This window comes from Triplophysa dalaica, chromosome 13 (assembly GCF_015846415.1).
Source record: "Triplophysa dalaica isolate WHDGS20190420 chromosome 13, ASM1584641v1, whole genome shotgun sequence".
NCBI classification, from domain to species: domain Eukaryota; kingdom Metazoa; phylum Chordata; class Actinopteri; order Cypriniformes; family Nemacheilidae; genus Triplophysa; species Triplophysa dalaica.
Window position 1 is genome coordinate 12,831,216 of NC_079554.1, and position 25,361 is coordinate 12,856,576.

General features: G+C 38.0%; 5 protein-coding genes across 9 annotated transcripts; 2 read left to right on the plus strand and 3 right to left on the minus strand.

The window, feature by feature from the left end:
• Positions 1-603: 603 nt before the first annotated feature.
• Positions 604-2,933, minus strand: stx11b.2 (syntaxin 11b, tandem duplicate 2). 2 transcript variants are annotated; one of them, XM_056764983.1, is made up of 3 exons: positions 2,624-2,933; positions 2,225-2,324; positions 604-1,772 (listed from the first exon to the last, which is right to left on the minus strand). In XM_056764983.1, the coding sequence occupies exon 3, from the start codon at positions 1,766-1,768 to the stop codon at positions 893-895; it is 876 nt and encodes a 291-aa protein (XP_056620961.1). In that variant the 5' UTR covers positions 1,769-1,772; positions 2,225-2,324; positions 2,624-2,933; the 3' UTR covers positions 604-892. The 2 variants fall into 2 exon arrangements, with proteins under 2 accessions (XP_056620961.1, XP_056620962.1); XM_056764984.1 differs by lacking the exon at positions 2,225-2,324.
• A 681-nt stretch (positions 2,934-3,614) lies between these two features.
• stx11b.1 (syntaxin 11b, tandem duplicate 1) lies at positions 3,615-5,856 on the plus strand. The gene is made up of 2 exons (XM_056764982.1): positions 3,615-3,699; positions 4,427-5,856. Exon 2 carries the CDS (start codon positions 4,432-4,434, stop codon positions 5,317-5,319), a length of 888 nt encoding a protein of 295 aa, XP_056620960.1. The 5' UTR covers positions 3,615-3,699; positions 4,427-4,431; the 3' UTR covers positions 5,320-5,856.
• Positions 5,857-7,190: 1,334 nt separating this feature from the next.
• On the minus strand, positions 7,191-9,837 carry LOC130434692 (adenosine 5'-monophosphoramidase HINT3-like). Of its 2 annotated transcripts, none has more exons than XM_056764986.1 (5): positions 9,569-9,837; positions 8,438-8,531; positions 8,019-8,088; positions 7,831-7,951; positions 7,191-7,731 (listed from the first exon to the last, which is right to left on the minus strand). In XM_056764986.1, the coding sequence occupies exons 1-5, from the start codon at positions 9,689-9,691 to the stop codon at positions 7,648-7,650; spliced, it is 492 nt and encodes a 163-aa protein (XP_056620964.1). In that variant the 5' UTR covers positions 9,692-9,837; the 3' UTR covers positions 7,191-7,647. The 2 variants fall into 2 exon arrangements, with proteins under 2 accessions (XP_056620964.1, XP_056620963.1); XM_056764985.1 differs by having other exon boundaries at positions 7,219-7,731; positions 8,438-8,555.
• A 2,829-nt stretch (positions 9,838-12,666) lies between these two features.
• Positions 12,667-17,036, minus strand: LOC130434512 (adenosine 5'-monophosphoramidase HINT3-like). Of its 3 annotated transcripts, none has more exons than XM_056764710.1 (5): positions 16,619-17,032; positions 13,620-13,737; positions 13,234-13,303; positions 13,056-13,166; positions 12,667-12,946 (listed from the first exon to the last, which is right to left on the minus strand). In XM_056764710.1, exons 1-5 carry the CDS (start codon positions 16,739-16,741, stop codon positions 12,922-12,924), a joined length of 447 nt encoding a protein of 148 aa, XP_056620688.1. In that variant the 5' UTR covers positions 16,742-17,032; the 3' UTR covers positions 12,667-12,921. The 3 variants fall into 3 exon arrangements, with proteins under 3 accessions (XP_056620688.1, XP_056620687.1, XP_056620689.1); XM_056764709.1 differs by having other exon boundaries at positions 13,046-13,166; positions 16,619-17,029; XM_056764711.1 differs by having other exon boundaries at positions 12,667-13,161; positions 16,619-17,036.
• Positions 17,037-20,126: 3,090 nt separating this feature from the next.
• On the plus strand, positions 20,127-24,090 carry irf4b (interferon regulatory factor 4b). Its single transcript, XM_056764708.1, has 9 exons — positions 20,127-20,213; positions 20,344-20,541; positions 20,632-20,818; positions 21,015-21,100; positions 21,184-21,286; positions 21,377-21,484; positions 21,664-21,996; positions 22,907-23,019; positions 23,187-24,090. Exons 2-9 carry the CDS (start codon positions 20,344-20,346, stop codon positions 23,352-23,354), a joined length of 1,296 nt encoding a protein of 431 aa, XP_056620686.1. The 5' UTR covers positions 20,127-20,213; the 3' UTR covers positions 23,355-24,090.
• Positions 24,091-25,361: the final 1,271 nt, after the last annotated feature.

Below are 25,361 nucleotides of genomic sequence, written 5' to 3' on the forward strand. Positions count from 1 at the left end.
GCCGGGTCGCGGGGGCAGCAGTCTAAGCAGGGATGCCCAGACTTCCCTCTCCATAGACACTTCCTCCAGCTCTTCTGGGGGGACACCGAGGCAGACATAGTCCCAGACATAGTCCTTCCAGCGTGTCCTGGGTCTTCCCCGGGGTCTCCTCCCGGTGGGACATGCCCGGAACACCTTCCCGGGAAGGCGTCCAGGGGGAATCCGGGAAAGACGCCCGAGCCACCTCAGCTAGCCCCTCTCGATGTGGAGGAGCAGCGGATCTACTCTGAGCTCCTCCCGAGTGACCGAGCTTCTCACCCTATCTCTAAGGGATCGCCCGGCCACCCTGCGGGCGAATGAAAACGAGAAAATCAGCATAAAGACTGCAACTTCTGTAGTCGAGGAAGAGCATACTGGCACTCATGGCAAACGTGGACATTTTTATTCATTCATCCGTAGGATAAGACAAAATATTTCTCATTTAAATCTTCAGATTGACCTATTGGGATCCAGCGGTCGCTATCATGTCACAAGCTTTGTGTTCAATTTATCTGTGTTCAAGCCTCAAAAAGGAACACACACAGTAAAAAATGTATACCTCGTAATAAAACAGTTTACCAAATGTTTACTTTACAGTCATTTATTTAATACTGCACTTTAACACAAAGTTGTCTTTTGAACACAATCCTCGTTTCATGTTTTATTACATTACAATCTCTTTTCAATATTTCTCTTTGCCACAGACACAAAGGTATTTTTTTCTTTTTAAGAACTGTGTGAATCACATTAAAGTCTTGTGGTTTAAACAAAAAATTAGGAACAGGTCTATATTAAACCAAGTATACAAAATAAAAGTTCAGAGAATAGCAATTTATCACATTTGGTACAGTTCCTTTGAACATCCGTGGCAATGTCACCGCTTCCAGAAGAACATTTTCTTAAAGGGATTGCTCCTATCATGTCTCTTGGCTCTCTCGAGCTTCACAAGGACATTCCTGACCTCCACCTCAGTTGATTGCACATGGGTGTGAATGCAGTCTACCATTGACCGGTGTTCTTCTGCTAGCATAGCCACATCCATAAAAACTTCATGAAGGCTCTGAATGCGTCTCTCCAGCTGTAGCAGCTCTGTATGTCTGCTCTCAATCTGAATGAGTGCCGACCGTGCAGTTTTACCTTCTGAAACCAAGTTCTCACTAAAGATGTTCCACTGGCCGACCTCCAGCATCTCTTCGATTTGGTCACCTGTGACTTCTCGTCCCACAATCTCCATTTGTCGTTGAATGTATGCTTTGCAGGATTCTCTATGGCTCATCTCTGCCTCGTTGTACTCCACCATGGCATCACGGAAGCCGGTGCTTATGCTTGTATACTGGGCTCGAGCTATTCTTGCCACAGGTGAATTGACACCATACTTCTCTTCTAACTCTTTTGCATGGGAATACATCTTGCGAAGGTGCGCGAGCATTTCCTGTCCACGGGTTTTAATATCAGCAGCAATAGCATTAGAGTCACTGTTATTTGGGGTACCGGTGCACATCGCCTCCGTAAAGATGCGCAAGTTTTGCTCTCTGAGATTCTTCACTTCCAAACGGATCAATTGAATCTCACGTCGAGCTTCCTGTGCCTCATCAAAGACAGACTCCATATCAGGGTTGGTGCTGCAGGGGTCCTGAGGAGGGTCATCGTGGTCTCCATCTGAGAAACGGAGAGCCTGGGATTGTTCATGTTCCACTACAGTCCCATCGGATTCTGATACCGCCTGAAGGTGTTCAAGTCTGTCCCTCATGATTCTGAAAAGAGAGCAAAGTTTAGAGGTGTAACGATAGACCAACACATCCAACAAAGCTTACAAACAACATTACCGAATATTTGTCTGTCACGTTACGTAACACTTGAGTCACGTGAGGAAGTGGTAGCCTATAGTGGTGTCAGGTGAGCTTGTTAGACAAGAAGAACCAGTCTGCAGGTCCACTTTAATAATAAAGCCTTTGTAAAGCTTTGCTTTATCGACATGCGATTTTTGAACGAGAGAAGAAATACGCCATTATTTACTAATTGTAATTTAAGTTAATAGCAAGGTAACGTTATATTAAAAAATATATAATATTTAATCTATATCAACAACCCATACATCAAAAACGGATAAATCTTTGTGTTTTTGTAGAGAAACACGTTGTAAAACGATTCTTATGCTCACTAGTGTCTTTTTCCTAAAAGTAAAATTAACATCAACGTTACATACCTTAATGTTACAGTACTTTCTTCAATGAAAACTCTTACACAAAACAAGTTCAGGTAAAAGTTTGCCAGGGTTTATTGGTGGAATTCACACAAAAGAAACCCTAAACAAAATAAGAAATAACAAGAGCAACGATTAGGCCTTGCAGTACTGCAAATAAAAACAAAACATCTTTATTATAATTACATTAAAAGCCCTCATCCCACATTCCCCAATTAATCAACCCTTCGTGCCCGTCTCAATAGTCCAATGAGACCCGCCTATGTGCACTCTCGCACATGGTCACGAACAACAAACTCCTCCGATTACGGCATGAACATCGGTCCACTTCGGAAGTCACACAGCTATAATATACAACATTAAAACCAACATCCTATTCACTATAATAAACAGGGGGGTTACCTTTCCGCTATTCCCTTCCGGGTGTTTCACAGGGCACGCACTGTCATCCACATGCGAGTCGGTGTGTCACCTAATCCTGCCAGAAACATACACCTCTCCAAACTCTTTCCTACCGGGCAACTTTTTTCCTCTAGTCACACCCCTTGTCTTCGGCACCTCCTTCGGTCGTACCCGCTACATTCGATTGTGCCTATTTGTTGCAATGTGCATTCATCTCATGATATTCATCCTATGCCCTCCGTCTCAAGGTAAATAATAGATCGCATCACCGCGTGCGAGTGGAGTGACGCAACAGACACAAACTTCGTCCATCGTCAACTGTGAAGAGATCGATGAGTCCAGCAGAGGGCAGCAGAATTGCAACACTTGAGATATAAGAAAAGATGTAATCATTATTATCTTATTTATGTTTAAATGGTTTATATAGCAAATACGTTTATTCTCTTGCAACTAATGGTGCCGGTGAAACCCTTTAATTATTTACTACAGTGATTTCTGAAAAAAATAAGAAATTATTATGTAGAATAAATCAATGTATGTGTGTTTGCTTAATGATGAACAGATGCAGTAAATTATAGTAAAAACGTATAATACACACAAAATGAAGTCAGTTTTTCAAAACTTTGTAAGAAAGTTGCACATTTTGGAGTTCCTTTATATAGCACCTTAACACATTATTTACATTTTTTTAAGTTAAAACAAATAATCACATTTTCCTAAAACTTTGCTATCTTCGACCTGTACTATTATTGCACAATGTGGGGTCCCATGCTGGCCATCGCTGCCCAAACGAAACCGCTTAATGTCACGGGATGTATAAATAATGAAACAAAGAACATTGCCTAAACAATAAAGATTGAAGAAGTAGCATTACAGAAAACAAAGAAATCTAAGGGGTTAAGGAGACACGACATTCCACTTTGGGAACAGGTTTGGCGTCAAAGTCACGCCCTGGAACGTGCATTCCTTCCACACCCCCATTAACATTACAGATGCTCCACTGCAGTAAGGATGGGACTTCATCTCCTAACATATTGTTAAGTTAGACTTGTGATATTTTGGACAAACGAGACAAGGTAATTTACTTTGAAGCATTTGCATGGAGTTTATATCATCTTACTTTTAAACTTTAATTTAAAGGAAAATGTTGAGAACTTTGCTATAGAAATCACACCGAGAAAATCCTTGGAAATGTAGAATGTAAAAGCAATTGTTTTATCTCGTCAATGTTAAAATAATACTTGTGGTATAGTAATTATTACGGCTACATTTAAATATTAAATGTTTTGTTTATTGTGACTCAGTTAGTTAGTTTTCAATAATCAAAAGTTAGAGACTTCCGTACTTGTAAATATTATGTTACTCAAAAACATGCAGCGATTAAGTAGTATTTTACCATATTGACTACATTTATAGTAATTTATTTCTTTATTTTGTGCTGATCGAAGAGAAGCCTATGAAAAGAAAAACAAATATCCCTTTAAACCATTCAAACTCGTCTGGTGAGTGACGCCACTCAGAAATAGTTTCACAGATGAATTTGTCCAAAGTGACTTTTAGTGCTGATAAGGAAGTATTGCCTTTTACAGAGTCACTTGTAGAGTAAGTATCCACTAACAGTTTTGTTTCATGAAGAATAAAATGTATTATGCTTGCAAGCCATGATCACATGAGGGAGAAAACCTGCATTGTGTTATTGTGTTTGCGTTGCTCTAGAATGTGTTTATCAAAGTCAGGTTGTGTATCTCCTTCTTTCCTTCTAAAGCCAGTCATTTTTCTGTTGCTGTAAATAATTTTCCTTAGCAACCATGAGGGACAGACTGGACCATCTGCAGACCTTCTCAGTGTCAAGCAGCCATGTGGAGGAGATGGAATCAGATTCATTCAGCAATGTGGACCTGGAGGAGGACTTCGCACAGCAAGCTGTCATTTTTGACAACAGCGAGAAGATGGAGTTTGTGCTCGACGTGGCTCAAGAAACCAGACGTGAGATTCAACTCATCCGACATGAGGTCAAGCGTCTAAAAGATCAAAACACACGCCTTCTTAGTGAACCAACTCGTACAACTCACATAAAGCAAGACGCCAACGTCATCGTTGATGGGATCAAGACCCGTGGAGAAGACATCCTAGCACGCCTTCAGAAGATGGATGCTGAAGCCAAAAATCTAGAAGAGGATAATGGCGTCAACTCGGCTGTGGCAAGAGTTGCCCGGACACAGTACGCCAGCCTGAGCAACAGCTTCCGTGACGCGATGACAGAATACAATGATGCAGAGATGAGCCACAAGGAGAACTGCAAGCTTCACATTCAGCGACAAATGGAGATTGTGGGAAGAGATGTTTCTGGTGACCAGATTGATGAGATGCTGGATAACGGTCAGTGGAACATCTTCAGTGATAACTTTATCTCGGAAGGTAAAACAGCCCGCTCTGCACTCAACCAGATTGAGAGTAGACATCGGGACCTGCTGGATCTAGAAGGTCGACTCAAGAGCCTTCACGACGTCTTCCTGGATGTGGCCATGCTTGTAGAGGAACAAGGACCTATGACAGACTACATATTAAACAATGTTCAAAAAACTGATGCTAAGCTTGACGAAGTCCTTGTTAAACTGGAACGGGCAAAGAGGTATGACAATAACAACCCGTTCAAGAAACTGTTCTGTGGATGCTGCCCATGTGCAAATAACTGAGACTGTTGATCAGAAACTGGATGACTGTGTGAAATTGTATCTAGGATGTCAAGAATGGGAGACCAGAATAGAGACTAGTCTATATGGAGACTGAAATGGAGAGATCACAAAACCTGACTGATACTGCTAAAAAACAGCTAAAGTCTTGCCTTTGAATAACTACATTCCTAAATATGCTTAACATTTACATTCCTATTTATGTCATTATTCTAACCTCGTTAAACTAAATATGCACTGTTCCTGACTGAGCCGTCTGTTGGGTAAATGAAGAATTTGCCATGTTTTGCGATGCAAGTATTCTAACAATCTCGATGATGTCTTCATGAGATACGTTTTGTAACCATTTAGATGCTTCACACAACTAAAGCATCCTTGCTTCTAGAAAATAACATGAATATATTACGCCAATGAGACTAATGAAACATTAAATCACATTTTTGGTTCCTAAGTAATGTATGCAAGAACCAAACTTCAATAATAATAGAATAATCAATCTAAATTCTACTTTTGAAAAAGAAGGGTACCAGTGAAATTCCTTATGATGGTTTCCATTATACATATTATATATATATATATATATATATATATATATATACACAGACAGTATATACATACAGTATATACAGTCCTGCTTATCATTATTGGCACCCTTGGTATATATGAGCAAAGAAGTCTGTAAAAATAAATCTGTGTTTTTTCTCCCTTTGATCTTTCATTTAAAAAATAAAACAATTTGAAGTGAGGGGAATATCACATTGAGAAAAAAAAACTGTCTTCCATATATGTTGGACACAATTGTATTTAATTCTCCCTGCAACCTTACTTTACAAGAAAATCAGCTCTTTGCTGATGGATGATCTAACCACGACCCATTAGAATATTTCTAGCAGAGCAAATCAGGTTTAGATTTTTTTACTTGTTGGTATTTGATATAAAACATGATGACATGTATCTGAGCAATATGTCCAGAACCTCTGGTATAAAAATAGGTTCACAACAATGAGGATCTGGTGACATATTTAACCGTGGACATGGGGCATTCTTTTATCCCAGTGTGCACCAAACCTATATTGTGTTATTGCTGCCAAAAAAAGTATTTTTCATTCATATGGCCATTGACCCCAGTCCTGGTTGAAGTTCCAGTATGGCGGATTAATATGGTGCAGTTTATTTTTGTATGAGAGCAGAAGATTTGTTTCTTGTACAGTGTCCCAAACAACTTGTGGTGACGGATGTGCAGTTTTCCTTTATTTTTATTAAATTCTTTCTGACCCCAAAATTCAACTGATTACTGCAATTTTCTATTTGTGCTCTTTGAAGAGTCTTTCGCCACTCAAATTCTTCTCCTAGTTGTGTATTGAGATAATCTAGACACACATCCTGTTTCAAGCTGATCTCCAGTCCATTACAACTTCTTCATCATTGCCCTGATGTTGGAAATGAAATTGCGTATTGTTTTAACTATTTCCTTAAATCCATTTTGTATTTTGTGTAGCTCAACAGAGCTATATTGCACATCAGAACTATGGGGGGTTGGGCTTTGTGTTACTAATATTTATTCTCAAGTGCAACAAGAAGTTATAACTGGACTACGTCATGTTCTAGTCACTTTGGTGTGCTAAGAAAATGTAAATAACAATGGGAATATACTTGGGAGGTATTTTACTCATAAGAATTTCTAGGGGTACCAATAATTGTGGCCAGGGTGTATTAGAGAAAAAAAAATTCTCAATGTGATATTCCCCCTACTTCAAATTGTTTTACTTTAATGAAATGTTGGAATATTTTATATTTTTTAAATGAAAGATCAAAAGGAGAAACGATGTAGATTTATTTTTACATCCTTCTTTGCTCATATTTACCAAGGGTGCCAATAATGGTGAGCAGGACTGTATATCACTAGGAGTTTAATTTATTGTAAGTCACAGGTAAATTAATCACAATAAATTATTTGAACAATTTGCTTGATAAGGAACAGATAAAATATATGCACCATGTATAAAAAAAAATCTATTTTGTTTCAAAACATTGCATAAAATTGCACATTTTAGAGATACAAGGTAATGGTCAGTTTTCTGTCATTTCATATAACAAAAAATGTCGTGATGTAACACTGTATGATAAAAATGCACAGGATAGAATATGTAATCCTCATTTAAGGGATTACAACATTAACATTATAGTTTTAAACAGTTACATAATTATTTCATAAATAGTCAAGTTTTAAATCAGTTTTAACATACCATTTAGTAAAAAAATCATACACAAACATAATAAAACTGACTCGCTTTCGACAATGTACTAAAGTTTCTTGTGATTACATTCTTTTCATATATACTTGGGAAAGCAGTTAATCCATTTGAGTTTTCTACCCCCCTTTATCATTTCTAGAGCCTGAAGCAACGCTTCCACCTATAAAAACATCAGGAGAGAGAAGTTAAATTGTTAAAGCTTTATAATCACATTAACTGTCTTGTTTAAATTTATATCCATAAGGCTCTTGAGACTTACTGTGATGTAACTTAAGTCTGTAAACTTGTATTCCGTCTTCATATAAAGTTGACTGTAAGGTGCTAGAACATGCAGGTGGAGGTGGGGGACGCTGATATATGGTGGCACATGGAACCCTAGGCTAACATACAGTGATGTAAATATAATGTAATAATAAATAAAGTACCTGTAAATAATAAATATAGTACCTGATATCTTCAAAATCTGTGACATTATTGGATTTTAACACACTTCTTCCAATCTCTGCCATCTTCTTCACTGCTCAGGAAAATCACATGTTTTTAATATTGTACAACTAAATTAACTGTATGTATTTTAAATAACAGTATACCTACACAGTAAAATATTCTTGAATTTGGGATCCATATTTGTTATTTAAAAGAGCCAAACACTAAGAAATATCTTGACTTTAAGTCGCCTTTGCATATTTTAAAGCTTGATTTGTCTTTTTAAAACAATTTCAAGTCATCTCGACGCCCCCTAGTGGCTCCAATCCGCTGTTATGATAACTATTTCAGAAACCAAAGTGTTGTTGTGTCTTCAGGTAGCTACTATATACACAACAAAAGTATTAAATTGTAAATTAAACACGATTATAATACTTTACCAAGACTGATATCATCTGCTTCAAGGTTTTTACAACTGTGAATATGCTTTTTTGGAACAACCAGGTAGTGATGAGCTGCACCTGGATAAATGTCCTGGAAACAAACAAAGTCTTCATCCTATAAAAAAACATATTTTTTATTCACTTTATAGCTACAGAAAGTTATAAGTAACAAATTCCTAGCCTATAGGTTACATAATGTCAATTGAAGCTTTGACATGAATTTATAAGCAAGTGTTGTTTTGTTCACATGTGCTGTTATAAAGCAAAATATATAATATATAAATCAATATATAGCGTAGCTTAATGACATATAAGAGCAATCTCGTCAAGTGCTTGGAAATAAAAATGTGTTTCTTTGATAAAATAAAAGGTATGTGGTTTCAAAACTGCATAGGCTATTTCTTTGTGTAAATAACACAAGAGTTTGCATCTCAAGCATTATCTATAAAATTACCTATAAAAAATAGGTACATTCAGTAACGTCATTGACACATCATCGTTTCAGTTCAACGTACGTTCAAGCGCATTAATTCAGACTAATATATTGACAAATTTGAAAGTGAAAGTAAAACTAAAGGTCTATTTCCTACTATGGGAGTCAATGTGTGTTGAGATCTGTTTGGTTATAAGCATGATTCCAAATATGTTTCTGTTCATCAGAACAAATACATTTATACACCATCCAGCCACTCTCACTGCAGAAGGTTACAAACTGCTGGTATATATTCATTGAGATTACAGATCGTGTTAAGAATTAGCGAATCCCCATCAAAGTCTATGAGGGGAGTCGTAATCTCCGGGGGGTGCAAATTAGGCACAACAGCGGCACACTCTTGACCTTAGACAAGAACAGGTTCTAGAAGCATTTGCATTGAAAGGACTTTTACAGAAACAATTGTGTTTCTTCGTTCTAGTTTTACTTAATCTTCCCCCACAGAAGTAGACCCGAACTACTACTGCTTAATTACAAACTACATTTTCAATGTTTGACAAAACGGACGGCAACAAAGTAGAGAATCTATGTTACAATGTATCCGGAATGATGTGAGTGATTCTTTAAGTAAAAGCAGGATCGAACCGAACTGCCTTAAAGATAGAGACGAAAAGAGAGATAGAAGGTCAACTTACGATAAACAGTATATTAGTCTGTGGACAGTCACCATTTGCGATCGTACAGAAAACACAAGTTTCGTCATAGTTGTCGTCGGTGCTGGTATTGGGATGTTCGCTGGAGTTCTTCACTTCTGTCATTATGGCAGGACGGTTTCATATGACATTGACACAGACACATTACATTCTTCTTATACGATTAGTTCTTCCGCGTTGCTACAACAATTTGATGGGAATTGGACATTTGTTCCGGGCTACTAATGTTATGACTCATGAGCTTTATAGAGGTTTTCTGAACAATATAAGTTCCTTTATTAAGGGGCGTGTCTTTACTATAAAGCCACTCCCGATATTGTTGACTCTCATAGTCAAAAGAAAATGTCATATTACATTTACATAACAGACACAAGGACTTTAAAAGATCTGGCAGAAAAAAAAATGAAAGCCCATGTAGGGAACAACTAGTTTTTCCAATAGCTTGGAATTACACGTCACCTGAAGAGGACAAATAACTCTGTATAAAAAGACCAACAATCACATTACGTAAATATCTTATATTTATGTGTTTTTCGTCATATGCTATTTGTGCTTCTGTAGGCCTAATCATTTTTCTGTCGTGAATCATGCTCGATGCTATATTTTATAAAGTTATCTGAACAAACACTTTGTTCTCCATTTGAATGTTTTTAAACATGTTTGTATACTGTTTTGAACGTTTGATAATGTTGCTGTCAGTATTTTGCTGTTAATATGGGGGGGGGATATCTAAACAAATGAAAAATATTCCAACTATTCCAAGTGTCATTGTATGTTATTTAAAAAGTCTCTAAAATAGTTATGGGCAAATAAGGACTAGTTAAATTAGATGTGTTGCATGTCCGCCCAAAGAATATTAAAACATTTCAATTGATGTCTGCCTCAAGTGTTTGGGTCTCCAGAACGCTAAGCATCCTTCGTTGGCACTGCGGGCGGACGGCGATCCAGACGTTGCAGTCACGGGTGGCTGTGTTCTTTTGGGATCCATCCACCACCTTGTCTGCTTCCCATTCCGTGACAGCAGTGGCTATGGCCTGCCGTCCGCTACGGTGAGCGAAGAGTGTGATGTGGGGATTACTGTGAGGGTAAATCCATCAGCCAAGCGCTCATCTGACCGTTCCCCAGGAGGCGGTCTCACCCCGTCTTGTTCCTCAGCCACATATTACGGAAACAGTGCGTGTTGATGATGAAATCATCCCTTGCAGCATCGGAGGATGACCTACTGGCATCCGACCCCAACGATTCCTCGGAGATACCTCCCTCGGGGGGTCGAGCCCAATTGAGGCTGACCGCGAGATGTCAGCCATGCTTTCCCAGCCCGCCATGAGCATTGGGCTGCAGTGCACCACACCGCCCCTTCCCCAACGCTCGTGGCTGGACACATGGTACCTCGAGCACGACTCTGAGACGCACCTGGCACCGGTTCCATTTCTCCCGGAGGTGCATGAGGAACTAAGTATGACCTGGAACGCCCCCTTTTCAGCTTGTTCATGTCAAACTAGTTCCGTCGTCCTTACTTCCCTCGATGGTGGGGCAGTTAGAGGCTATGTCGACGTGCTCCAGGTGGAACATGCAGTCGCGGTGCACCTGTGCCCAAGTGATGGCGGCCACCTGGACACATGGGTGTCTGCTCCCCAGCAGCCCTGTCCTTTTTAAACCCGGTGCCCCAGACCAAGGCGGCCCTCATGAAGAGGATGTCGAGGAGGAGACCAACGCACTGGCTCAGGGCACCTCTCTGGCAGACATCTGCAGAGCTGCGGGTTGGGCTACGCCCATCACATTCACAAGGTTCAACAGCCCCTGGGTAAAACCGGTGTTAGCTCGAGTCTTGCATGGTATCAACAAGTAAGACCGGCGGCCGGGAGGGTGTACGCCTGTGAAACCCCCTTCCCCCTTCCTAGGCGAGTCAGCGAGCTATTTTCGCATGGCTTCTTACCCCACTGGGTGAACAACAGGCATTCCATCCATCACTAAGCACCTCCTGCGGGCGGGCTTGGCAGAGAAGCCCTGGGCCCGGTTGCATAAAGAACTGTATGTGTAATTTTCCCTTAAGTGTGCCCTTAAATATAACTTAAGTTCTACTTAAGCTCCAGACGTAGTAACCCCCGGCAGGGCGAATGTAATCTCAGTTCCCTTGATGGAGAGAACGAGATGTTGTGTCCTTCATGCAACAATGCGTCCGGGGGTGGACTCCGACATGCAAATATCATTTGCCACAACGTCTTGTTCCCTCCATCAAAAACGGAGGTTACATCCATAACAAAGACGATCCTCTGCTATCCTATTCAATATTTTTTTTTTAAGAGTTTCTTTCTTATTTAATTTACCAATAATTTCTGTATTTTTAGTTGCATGGTGTTGGCTGTGTCACTTTTTTTTGAAGACCTAAATCAATTTAAATGGAATGATATACAAACTTTATAGAAAGACACAAATGGATAAACCATCTGATACCTATAAACAAATATCTGACATTTAAACCCCATCGCATTCAAAGAAATAAAATCTCTTATATAAACGCCAAAAGTCCCGTTTGATTGTGTCGAACTGACTTTTTTTAAAACACATTATATAACGTCTATGAGACTTATGAAACATTAGATCACATTTTTGTTTCCTTTGTAATGTATGCAAGCATCGAACTTCAATAACTCCACAATCATCTTAAATTCTACTTTTGAATAAGAAGGGTACCAGTGAAATTCCTTTTGAGTGTTTCCATTATACATATATAAAAAAATATATATATATACATACAGTATAAATATCACTATTGTAAGAGTTTCATTTATTGTTAAGTCACTTGCATTTTGAACACCTGTTTGGTGAACTATTTGCTTGATGATGAACAGTATAAAATATATGCAACATGTATAAAAATATTGTTCAATTTTGTTTCAAAACATTTCAATAAAATTGCACGTTTTAGAGTTACAGGGTAATGGTCAGTTTTCTGACATTTTATATAACAAAAAATGTGTAGTGCTAAAACATTGTATGATAAAAATTATAAAAACACAGAATATAATATGTAATCCATATCAGGTATTAAGATATCTATCAATCAAATTAATGACACATTATTGTTTTAAATATATAAATATTTATTACTTAAATAGTCAAGTTTACATCAGTTTTTAACATACTATTTAGTAAAAAAACATACACAAATATAATAAAACTGACTGGCCTTCAAAAGTTTTAAAGTCAAAGCACTGAAATGAACAGTCAAAAGAATATTGCAATGTACTAAAGTTTCTTGTGATTACATTCTTTTCATATATACTTGGGAAAGCAGTTAATCCATTTGAGTTTTCTACCCCCCTTTTTCATTTCTAGAGCATGAAGCAACGCTTCCACCTATTAAAACATCAGGAAAGAGAAGTTAAATTGTTAAAGCTTTATAATCACATTAATTGTCTTGTTTAAATTTACATCCATTAGGCTCTTGGGACTTACTGTGAGGTACCTGAAGTCTGTAAACTTGTATTCCGTCTCTATATAAAGTTGACTATAAGGTGCAAGAACATGCAGGTGGAGGTGGGGGACGCTGATATATGGTGGCACATGGAACCCTAGGCTAACATACAGTGATGTAAATATAATGTAATAATCCATAAAGTACCTGTAAATAATAGATATAGTACCTGATATCTTCTAAATCTGTGACATTATTGGATTTTAACATTCTTCTTCCAATCTCTGCCATCTTCTTCACTGCTCAGGAAAATCACATTTTAGATGTGAACAAAATCTATTTAAAATAACAGTATACTTATAAAGTCAAATATTCTTGAATTTGGGATGTATCTTTGTTATTTCAAATAGCCAAACACTAAGAAATATCTTGACTTTTAGTAAATAAAGCTTGTTTTGTCTTTTTTGAAACAATTTCAAGTCATCTCGATGCTCCCTAGTGGCCCCAGTCCTCTGTTGTGATAACTATTTCAGAAACCGTAATCTTGTTTGTCTTCAGGTCGCTACTATAAACACAAAAAATATTATATTGTTAAACAAGATTATAATACTTTACCAAGACTGATATCATCTGCTTCAAGGGATTTACAACTGTGAATATGCTTTTTTGGAACAACCAGGTAGTGATGAGCTGCACCTGGATAAATGTCCTGGAAACAAACAAAGTCTTCATCCTATAAAAAAACACATTTGTTATTCACTTTAACATATGAGCTACAGAAAGTTATAAGTAACAATTGAAGCTTTGACTTGAATTTATAAGCAAGTGTTGTTTTATTTTGTTCAAATGTGCTGTTATAAAGAAAAACATATAACAGGGATGCACCGATACTACTTTTTCCTTGCCGATCTGATTCCGATATCTGGCCGATACCGATCCTGATCCGATACTAGCACTATTTTTCTTGATCAAAGTAGAGTTGCATATTTTATCTTTTATTGCCAGAGGTGGATAGTTCTTAAGCATGTTTACTTTCAAGTACATTTTTAATAATCTGTACTTTATCAGAGTACTTTGGACAAAAAATACTTCCCTACAGTATGAAGCACATCATACTTACTCCACTACAGTCCATAAATAAATGTTGTTTTTAAACTTTTAATCCATGAGTGCATTAAAATCTACCGCTTTCCTTTACTTAAGTACTTTTACTTTTAAAAGTAGAAAAGTATGATTTTTTAGATCTGTTTGGTTATAAGCATGATTCCAAATATATTTCTCTGTGTTCACCAGAACAAAGAAATGTAAAACATTTGGAAGAACTCAAAAGTGAGTAAATGCTGACAGAATTTTCATTTTTGGGTGAAGTATCCCTTTAAGTATATGCAGGTCAAGTGATTTCGACGTGTGTGACACTGTGGAACTAATCCAGCCACTTTCAGCGCAGAAGGTTTATGTCAAGTTAGTGCATGGAGGAATTAAAAACTGCTGGTATATATTCATTAACATGACAGATCAATGGCTGGTATGACAGACATACAGCTATTTAAAACTATGCTAAAGGGACAAGTCTTAATATCACTTCAATGTTTCACACTCCTTTCCAGTGGATGGCGTAAACACACTAACAACTAGTTCGCCATACACCTGTGATGTGAGGGAGTCGAGTAAATGTGTCCCGTAGGTTATGTGAGTGGGCGTGGGCTTATGAAATTGAAGTGCACAGGTGATGCGTTTTAAGCGGATTATAAAAATGCTGTCTGACAGGCTGTTTGGGTGTTCGGATGTGGGGTGTACGCTAAACGGCCGCTTGGGACAGTTAGTGTCTCCGGCGGTGAAGACAGTTTGTTAGTGGGGTAAATGTGTTAACAAGTGAGGGCCTATTTTGCGGTCTAGGAGAGCTCATGCTTCCTTTAGCGTGATCAGAGAATGGCGTGGTCTTGTGGACTACGGGACGATATTTGGCCGTTGTTACCTGTACTTCGTATCCGTAAAGACTATTAAAGCTGCTTTGTCCCTGTCCTGATTCCTGGAAAGTTCGGACACCTGGCTGACCCAGAGTGGGACTGAGTTCCTTGCCATCTGTCCTCGGGGACCTGGTCATCTGTGGTTATTCAACCCATTAAAAAGGGTTGTGTCTCATAAGAATGAGTTTGTGTTTTAATGGAATAACACTTGGATAATTGTCATCCTGGTTTTTGGTCTCTGCCCTTGCATTTGCCTGTTTGTTACACACCAATAAACTAGAAGGTAGCGTGAATTGTGAGGTGTTTTTGACGTTGGTCGCATCTGCGAGTCAAGCAAGTTCTTGTTGTGAGCGTAGTGCACTTTGTCTGTGTTGTGTAGTGTAAGTGCTGCTACAACAAGAAGATAAAGGATGACAAGAATGCCTGCACGATCCATTCTGCGCATGCGCGTAATTACGTAGTAAACGTCACGGTTTCTCTACACTATTGGTATCGCTCATGCGCTGAATTTTTGTAGGCTACATTGTGTTTCTCATTTAACAGTTCACGGCGGGTCTACATTGATGTTTTTAAATGTAGCATTACGATGTGTTGACATGGTTGCCAGGCCAAAATAATAAAGGAGTTATTACAAGAACATACACAATTTAGGTTACACGTCTAATGTCTGAGTCTTTCAGTCACTGCAAAACCTTCAGTTTCTTCCGTACTCCCTTTTGCGATTCATTGCTTTATGGCATTAGGCCGAACGTAACTTGACGCGTTTCAATCTGAGGTCAGTAGTATTGTCAAAGACGGGTTGTGTCGTTTTTTATGAAAAGATGCTAATATTAGTCAACTTCAAATTGAGTTATTTTGTATTAGTATGGATCTATATAGACGAATATATCTATCTATATAATCTAAATAATAGCAATAATTGACTTTGATTTATAATTTATACCGTGAATAATGATAAGGGGAGAAATAAAGCTGAATATGTCCAAAATACCCAGCTGAGACATTTATTATAGTATCACAAAATAAATGATTAAAATGTTTTCCACTTGTTTGTTGTGAAAAGAAATCATTATTGATGTTAATTTAATTTTAAAGCTATTCTGAACTGTGATGAATATGCATACTAAGATTTTTTTCAACCTATTGGTTCACTAGACATGTATAGGTGGCAATTTGAACCTTTATTAAAGAGCAAACTTCTCTTTTCTTTCACTGTGAGTGAATGAAAGTCTCGCGGTACAAAGGTGCGCATGCGTGGAACATGTCGTGGTGTGTCGTAAATCGTTGTCATGGACAAAATTGTCTGAGATTATTTGTGTTCCTGCTGATGAGCATTAACGTTATACATTTTCAGTAAATAGGTGGAAATTCAGCACGTCAGCAAACATGTAACTACAATAAAGTTCTTTTCACCGATCAATTTCTTGTGGACACTCACACACTTTGCTTCCTCAGAAAGTAGACCCGAACTACTACTGCTTAAATACAAACTACATTTTCAATGTTTGACAAAACGGACGGCAACAAAGTAGAGAATCTATGTTACAATGTATCCGGAATGATGTGAGTGATTCTTTAAGTAAAAGCAGGATCGAACCGAACTGCCTTAAAGATAGAGACGAAAAGAGAGATAGAAGGTCAACTTACGATAAACAGTATATTAGTCTGTGGACAGTCACCATTTGCGATCGTACAGAAAACACAAGTTTCGTCATAGTTGTCGTCGGTGCTGGTATTGGGATGTTCGCTGGAGTTCTTCACTTCTGTCATTTTGGCAGGACGGTGTCATGTGACATTGACACAGACACATTACATTCTTCTTATACGATTAGTTCTTCCGCGTTGCCACAATATCTTGATGGAAATCCGACATTTGTTCCGGGCTACTAATGTTATGACTCAAGAGCTTTATAGAGGTTTTCTGAACAATATAAGTTCCTTTATTAAGGGGCGTGTCTTTACTATAAAGCCACTCCCGATATTGTTGACTCTCATAGTCCAAAGAAAATGTCATATCACATTTACATAACAGACACAAGGACTTTAAAAGATCTGGCTGGAAAAAAAATGAAAGCCCATGTAGGGAACAACTAGTTTTTCCAATAGCTTGGAATTACACGTCGCTTGAAGAGGACAAATAACTCTGTATAAAAAGACCAACAATCACATTAAGTAAATATCTTATCTTATCATATGCTATTTGTGCTTCGGTAGGGCTTATTATTTTTCTGTCGTGAATCATGCTCGATGCTATATTTTATAAAGTTATCTGAACAAACACTTTGTTCTTCATTTGAATGTTTTTAAACATTTTTGTACACTGTTTTGAACGCGATTTGATAATGTTGCTTTCAATAGGTTGGTTTTATCTAATATAACTGAAAAGTATTCCAACACTGTGTCTGTGTCATAATATGTCATTTAAAAAGTCTCAAAAATAGTTATGGGGAAATAAGGATTAATTAAACTAGTTGTATTGCGTTTCCGCCCAAAGAATATTAAATAAAACATTTAAATGACTAACTGGTTCCCAAACACGGTTATTTGAATCCATTACGTTGTCACGACGTGACCACGAACGGCAGATTACGTCACGAGGTTACGTCGAGGCGACGAATCCAGGAATTCACGTATTTGGGTAGCTGGGTATAGCTACAGCCGGTATAGCTGAATAACAGAGAACATTTAACCTGACTTTACTGATCTTTAGACCAAATTGTTTTAAGATTTAATAAAAACTTGTTTTTAAATAAGATAATACCAGCAGTGCTCTAAACAGGTTAATATGATCATATAAAAAAATCTAAATCCATGAGGAAAGAGCAATGTTCACTATAGCCTAAGCTTTGGAATAGCTTTATAGCAGTTTCCACCGATGCTTTTAGTCTCTTCCCATTAGTTGCAAATCACATATTTCTTCCCTGTGTTCTCCATTATTAGCACTTTGAGATGCTCTATGACGTTTTTTATCGTCATTTTTCTTGTAAAGATTCATCAGCTCATGTTATACCCATTTAAACATCGGCAATCAACATATTAGTAGGATGATGGGGATCAACTGCTATCCTGATTAATTAAAATATTATTAAGAGTTTTACCATTATTTTGACATATTATAACAGAAAAATAGTGATCACCTTTACGTTTTAATTATTTTGCGGAACAGAATAATGTACTTTCAAGGGGCAAGATTTAAGATGTTACAATTTTGTTTACATCTTACCACAGCCACGCCATTTTTGAAAATCTAATAAAAATTAAAATTGCATTGATGAAATTGCACTGTGTTATTTAGTGGTTGCTGTGTACTTGGTAAAGGACTCCATTACTGCCCTCTGCTGTTAACAACAGGGTACATACAGATCAGAAAAGTTACACTCAAAAGATCATTATCAATATATTTTGCAATTAATATAACTACAAGAATACAAAAATACAGATTTTTACGAAATTAAGTTAATAGCCTAATATTAGACATTTCACATTTTCTTAAAGATATACTTCACCCAAAAATGAAAGTTCTATCATTTACATTCAGGCATTTGGCAGATGCTTTTATCCAAAGCGACTTACATTGCTTTATCCTATACATTTTACATAGATATTTACAATCCCCTGGGATCAGCACACAACCTTGCGCTATTAACCCAATGCTCTTACCACTGAGCTACAGGAAAGCTCTACAGGAATCATCATTTACTCACCTTCGAATTGTTCCAAATCTGTATACATTTCTTTGTTCTGATGAACACAGAGAAAGATATTTGGAAGAATTCTTATAATCAGACAGATTTTGGACCCCATTGACAACAATAGTAGGAAAAAGACAATGGCCGTCAAAAGTGCCCCAGAACTGCTGCTGTCCTACATTCTTCAAAATATCTCACACACACACACACACACACACACATACACACAAAATCTAGTCTATGTATTAAAAGCTTTTATAAGATGCAAAGTTAAAGTTGGTCATGTTATCTTTTTTAAAACTAAAATTGTACGGTTTTAAACAATTTTAACACACAATCTTTCTGCTAGAAATGCTACTTTGCTGTGTTTTAAAGTACGGGCCACTTAAGCTTCTCTCCTCACACACATGCACGCACACACAGCGCTGAAGGTTGCACACTTTTTACCAGAATTTCTCCAAGAAAATTCACTTAGGCTATGATCTCTGATTATTTATTAACTTTTTACCACTCCATAAACACAGCTGAAAAAGGGAACACCTAAATCACACTGAATTAGATCTCAATGAAGGAAACAGGTTAAAACTCTTATTACATGATGTTGTGACAATGGTCAATGAAAGCCAAAATCAAAAACTTCTTCAGGTCATGAATTACAGTAAAATCACTGTAAAAAAATGAAAATACTGGCTGAGTCAACTTGTTTGAATGTCATATCATACTGTTAGTAATAATGTACTCCCAACAATGTCTGGTCGAACTCCTGATAAGATGACACATGGTATCCTGGGGGATCTCCTCCCGGACTTGGATTTCATCCCAATACTTCATAGCACGTGAAGGTCTGTGAGACCCTCTAAGGAAAGTCCTCCCAAGACCACCCTTGCTGTTGCCTCTCCAGTGTACCGCTTATGCTTCCTTACCGGGGTATATTGATATTCCTAAAGGTTAACTGACTTGGTGTTATGCAGTGATGATTAAGTATTCCCTTAATTTTGAGCAGTATTTTAAGTCTGTTAAAACAGTAATATATTGAGAGATTTTCCAAAAAGCGTCCTATGAGTAACTCTAAATAAAATGACTAGAGCGTTGCTAAATCTTATTTAATTTACCCAATCATTTCTGTAGGCCTGTGTGTAGTTGCATGGTGTTGGCTGTGTCACTTTTTTTTGAACACCTTAATCAATTCAAATGGAATGATAAACAAACTTTATAGAAAGACCTCAATGGAACGCAAAAACCATCTGATACCTATAAACAAACATCTGACATTTAAACCCCATCGCATTCAAAGAAATAAAATCTCTTTTATAAAAACGGCAAAAGTCCCGTTTGAGTGTGTGTGGGGGGGGCATGATATCAAGTACTGCCCCCGCACGTTTACGGGACGTCCGTCGGATCACACGAGCGTGCAACAGGTGTCTGGGGCGAGCCCCGCCCCCCGTCAATGCAAAAGACTTAAGAAAGTCGCAGTCGAAAACTGAACTAATTACTGACACATTTCAAACCCGAAAGGTCTGAGGAGGGCACCACGCGCTCCAGTACTTTCTACAGTAAGCATATGTTTCGTTTTACTTTACACCTCATTGGTTTGTTAAATTTACTTCATCTACTTATTCTACAGATTTTTGCGCGTATTTTGCTACGAAAAAGTGCGAATGATATAATTTTTTTTTTTCTCAGATGTGTTCAGATGAAGAGCGCGCGATGAACGGGAGCTCCGGTAACGGAAAGTTGCGTCAGTGGTTGATCGAGCAGGTGGACAGCGGAAAATACCCCGGGCTGGTGTGGGAGAACGAGGAGAAGAGCATCTTCAGAATACCGTGGAAGCACGCGGGCAAGCAGGACTACAACAGAGATGAGGATGCTGCGCTCTTCAAGGTACCGCAGTGTTCGAGCATTAAACTTAAACGGGATCTTTGTGATACTGAGTTAAATGCTTTTTCATACTATGGCATCCGTTTTCTGCAGGCTTGGGCGCTGTTCAAAGGCAAACACCGAGAAGGCATTGACAAACCTGACCCGCCAACGTGGAAGACGCGCCTTCGGTGCGCACTTAACAAGAGCAACGATTTCGAAGAGATCGTGGAGAGAAGTCAGCTTGACATATCGGATCCCTATAAAGTGTACAGGATCATCCCGGAGGGATCCAAAAAAGGCAAGGGAGAGCGCGCTTTATAGAAATCACAAGCACTTAAAAAAATGAGCGCGCGTTGCAACATCTCCTCGTGCCGCGAAAACAAACGCCCTCGCGTTTCTTTACAACGTGAATGAATTGATTCGTATACAGCAAGGTTTATCTTGCAAATACTTTTTGAGAAGAAATCCAAGTCTAACATGTTTTAATGTTACAGTATCCAGATCTGTGGAAGATTCGCAGTCCAATTCATCCTCACCCAGTTACCCCATACACCCGCAATATGCCCCTGCGCCTTCTCAGGTTAGATTTAAACATTATGTTTATTTCTCTGCTGGTGTGCCTTTCTGTATTCACTTGAAATTACATTGCACTTCTCATTACAGGTGTGCAACTACATGTCCCCAGCAGAGAGAGGATGGAGAGATTACTCCCCCCTTCCTGAGATCTCTTACAGCCAGAACCCCTACACTGCACGCTGGGACCCTGGTACTTTTTTTTGGCTTATGCTTTAGACAGTACAGATCATTTCATGCAGCATACAATTACATTACATCTCCATTGTTTCTATGTGTGCAGGATATCAGTTCAGTGGCTCCTTCTATAGTTGCAATGCATCAGATCCACAGCCCTCACCCTTCTCCCTGGACTCTAGCATGAGATCATCAGAGGCCTTGGCTTTCTCAGGTACCCAAAATATACAAACATGCCTAAAACATCTTACAGACAAAATATTAACATTAACAACCCCTATTAAACTTGTTTTGATTTGTTCACCTATTTTCTTTGAGTGAGCAAAACATAATGACCATACATTTAGTTTTAAGAAGACAATAACTTTAATTTTGGTCCTTTTCTGTGGTTAGATTACCGCTTGCACGTGATGGTGTTTTACCGGGATGCTCTGGTACGAGAGGTAACAGTGAGTGGCCCAGAGGGTTGCCAGATTGGTCCCAGCAGAGAGATACAAGGATATATTTCACCCGGCACCCCAGAATTGGTTGAACTCCCTCAGGCTGAAGGGACATCCCTGGAACGCGGCGTTCAGCTCTGGGTGACCCCGGATGGGCTGTATGCACGTCGCCGCTGCTCCTGCAGGGTGTACTGGGATGGAGCTCATGCGCCACCTTCTAACAAACCCAATAAGCTAGAGAGAGACCAGACCTGTAAACTTCTGGACACCCAGCTTTTCATAACAGGTTAGTACACATTAAGAAATTCAAAAATTCAAGTGTAAGGTATGTTACCGAAATCAAAGAGATTGAGATAAATAGGTCACCACTCTTCGATCAGTCATTTATTGTGTGTATTTTGTGTACATCATCATATCTGCACATCAAAAAAGCCCATCTACAAAGAAACGTACGTGTTACAGTAAACAAACAGGTCAGAAGATTTTACAGTAAATAGTGTGTCACTCTTATCTGTGGGTTGACATGTATTGAGTCACCACGTCAGTCAACTATGGGTTACTCACGCCCTCCTTCTGCTCATAGATTCAATGATTGTTGTGATTTTCACAGCACTTCCCAGCATACGATAAATACAGCTGAGAAAATCCACATTTAACAGTCACAGGATCGAAGAAAATGCATTAATAAAATAGACCAGACAATATGATCCTGTCCTTAATCATAATCTAAATGTCATGTCAAAAAACCTGTCAAGTATTAAGATGATTTAAGGTATATAGTTTTAGTGGTAGTTTACCCCAAAATAAAATGATAAAAGATTTGTTCTTACTTCGCTGTAATTTCAATTGAATTTGAATCTGAAATTAAAAATGAAACACAGATGTTAGACAGCATGTACTGTCAGTGACTCAAAGCACAATTGACTTGATATTGTATGAATAAAATGACAATAACATATGCAACAAAAATATTTTAGTCAAACAGGTTAAATAACAAAACTCTGTAACATTTTGGATTGATTGAAATTTGAACATTGGAGATGGAAATAGGTGGTGATGGCCCTGTTTTGTAATGAGACAAATATATAAAAAAAGACCTTTCTTTACATACAAGATTGAATGAGAATTTATTACAATTAATATTTAAAGACCCCTTTCTCCATCTTACTCTTTGTCTCTTCTTTTGTCTCCAATAGAGTTGCAGAGTTACAGCCTGCACGCCCGCCCCGCTCCGCGTTCCCAAGTGCTACTGTTCTTTGAGGATGAAGGATCCGATGCACAAAGAACAAAGAGGACCTACACAGTGCAGGTGAATTTTTAACCCCTTAAATTAATACACCGTTACCAGTTCCAGGCCAAACAATGCTTTGGTTCTCTTTTACACTCACTGATAGTTATAAATGTGGCATAGCGGTAATCATGTATGTTATATCTATCTTCATATAATGACTTACTTATCTTGTCTTCGTGTCCTAGGTTGAGCCACTGTTTGCTCGACAGCTATTCTTCCTCGCTCATCCAGGGAGCATGAACTATATTCGGACTCACGACCTTCCACACCTGAATCCTGAACACAGCCTCACCCCAAGCCAAGATTTCCACAGAGTCATCACACATCACCATAACAACGGTCTTCAAAATTGACGCTAAAGAGCTTTTCTCTGGCTTAACATTGGTTTAAAATCACAAAATTCACACTTGTAATTTTGAAGTGGGGCTAGCATTGCTTTTAACCCTGGGTTATGAAGACTTGCACCGGATTAACATTAAAATGGTTTTACTGAAGAGAAATTTTCAGAGATTTTCAGGTTCTGTACCTGTCCAACTAATATGCAAATGTGAATGTTACCCAACGATTTTCAAATGTACAGTGACTTCCCAGGTTTTTAACCCAGAATTAACAGTGCGAAACAGGGAACAATAACCTAGGATTATGTTTACTCCCTTGAAAAAGAACTCATACATTTTATAAGCTAAAGCTTCACTGATAACTAACCTTGAGCTTGAATACTCTCCACTGGGGCATAATCGTGTCTAAATAATCCATAGAGCTAACCGACAGCCTCAGACTACAAGACTGTTGTCAAATATTGTTTAATACTGAGAATGATTTGTTTGGTTGTGTACATGAATGATTGTATCAGATTATTTGATGAAATTACTGAAAAGAATGTAAATGTGCAGTCTCGCTGTGACCGATTCCTCGCACCAGTGTTATGTTTAATTGAGATGGAATGAGACAGAATGTAAAATTCAAAGAACTTCATGTATATAGGCTATGTATATATAGGTTGTTTTTATTTTTTTAAAAAATTTTTTACTGTGCCTGTTTTTTATAATATAATTGTGAAATTTGAGTATATATTTTTTTACAATTAGCTTTTGCATCATTTTTTAAATTTAGTGGTTTATAAAAAAATAAAAATTATAAAAAAGTAAAAGTGTGTGCATAAATTATTGCTTATACAAAAAAAATCTGAATCTAAATGTCCCTTTATTCCTCAGAATTATGACAGTTTACTCTGTCTTCATTGTTTTTTGGTTTGAGGTTAACTTTCACTGCTGGATTGGATTCTCACTAAATGATAAACATAAGCAAGCATCATTCGTTTGAATTTCTCCATCACTGGGTGGCTGACTGTGGTAATACCAAAGCCTGTGCATAGGTCAGGAGGGGAATACTTTCAACCCCCAATTCAAAAACTGGAATCCCCATGTAAATTTGGCACCATTTATGTTAAATGTATGCAATATGTTACCAGTAGAGCATATAGGTTGTGTAAGAGTATGATAGCAAACACAGGATGATGTTGTGGTTTGGACAGGATGATGAGGGCCACGGTTGATGACATCACAGAGGAAGAGGTAGATTCACAGAATACTTTTTTTAATTCTTTGCTTTCAATGAAGACACTTAACCGGTAGTCTATCGTTTTTAAACCCTCAAAAGTCATCAGTTTGTGAATTATACTTGACGATGAATCTACTTCTTGTGAACAATTTTGATCCATACATATTGTAGATATGTTGATATCCTAATACCCTGAGAAAAGTTTCAAGATGTTTTCTCAATTACAATTCTTGGAAGCGTATTAGATAGCTTATTTAACCTGATTTAAAACATGGTCAGCAACGATATCCAGTAAACTGAACTGAGCATGTCAGAAAAGCAGAAATGCAAAATGTTTAGTGCTATGGGTCTAAAGACTAGAGAAGCACACAAACAAAAATTCTCTGACTTTTCCACTGTTTATGCTCTCATGGCTCTATGTCAGCATGTAAACATGTTTGGATTATTTTCCACTGCCTACAAAACGGAAAGGTGCGATCATTAAAAACTTCCCTTAAGTCGTATAGCCCGAGATCAAAACACCCACTCGTTCACCTGGTGCCACATATTGCTTTGATGCTCTTCTGTCAAACTGGTTCCCTTAAATGAGTGGGTGGTCAGGGATCTATATTTAGAAAAAGACAAAATAAACAAACCGTGTCGGGAATTGGCAGTGTTCGCATCACTTTACCTCAGGTTGAAATATCTAAACACCTGTATCTTTGGAAAATCGACGTCTTCGTTTTTTATTCAAATATATGATTAAAGGTGAATAAAAACTTTGTATTGATGTCGCATAGTCTCCAAAGAATTTAAGGAGG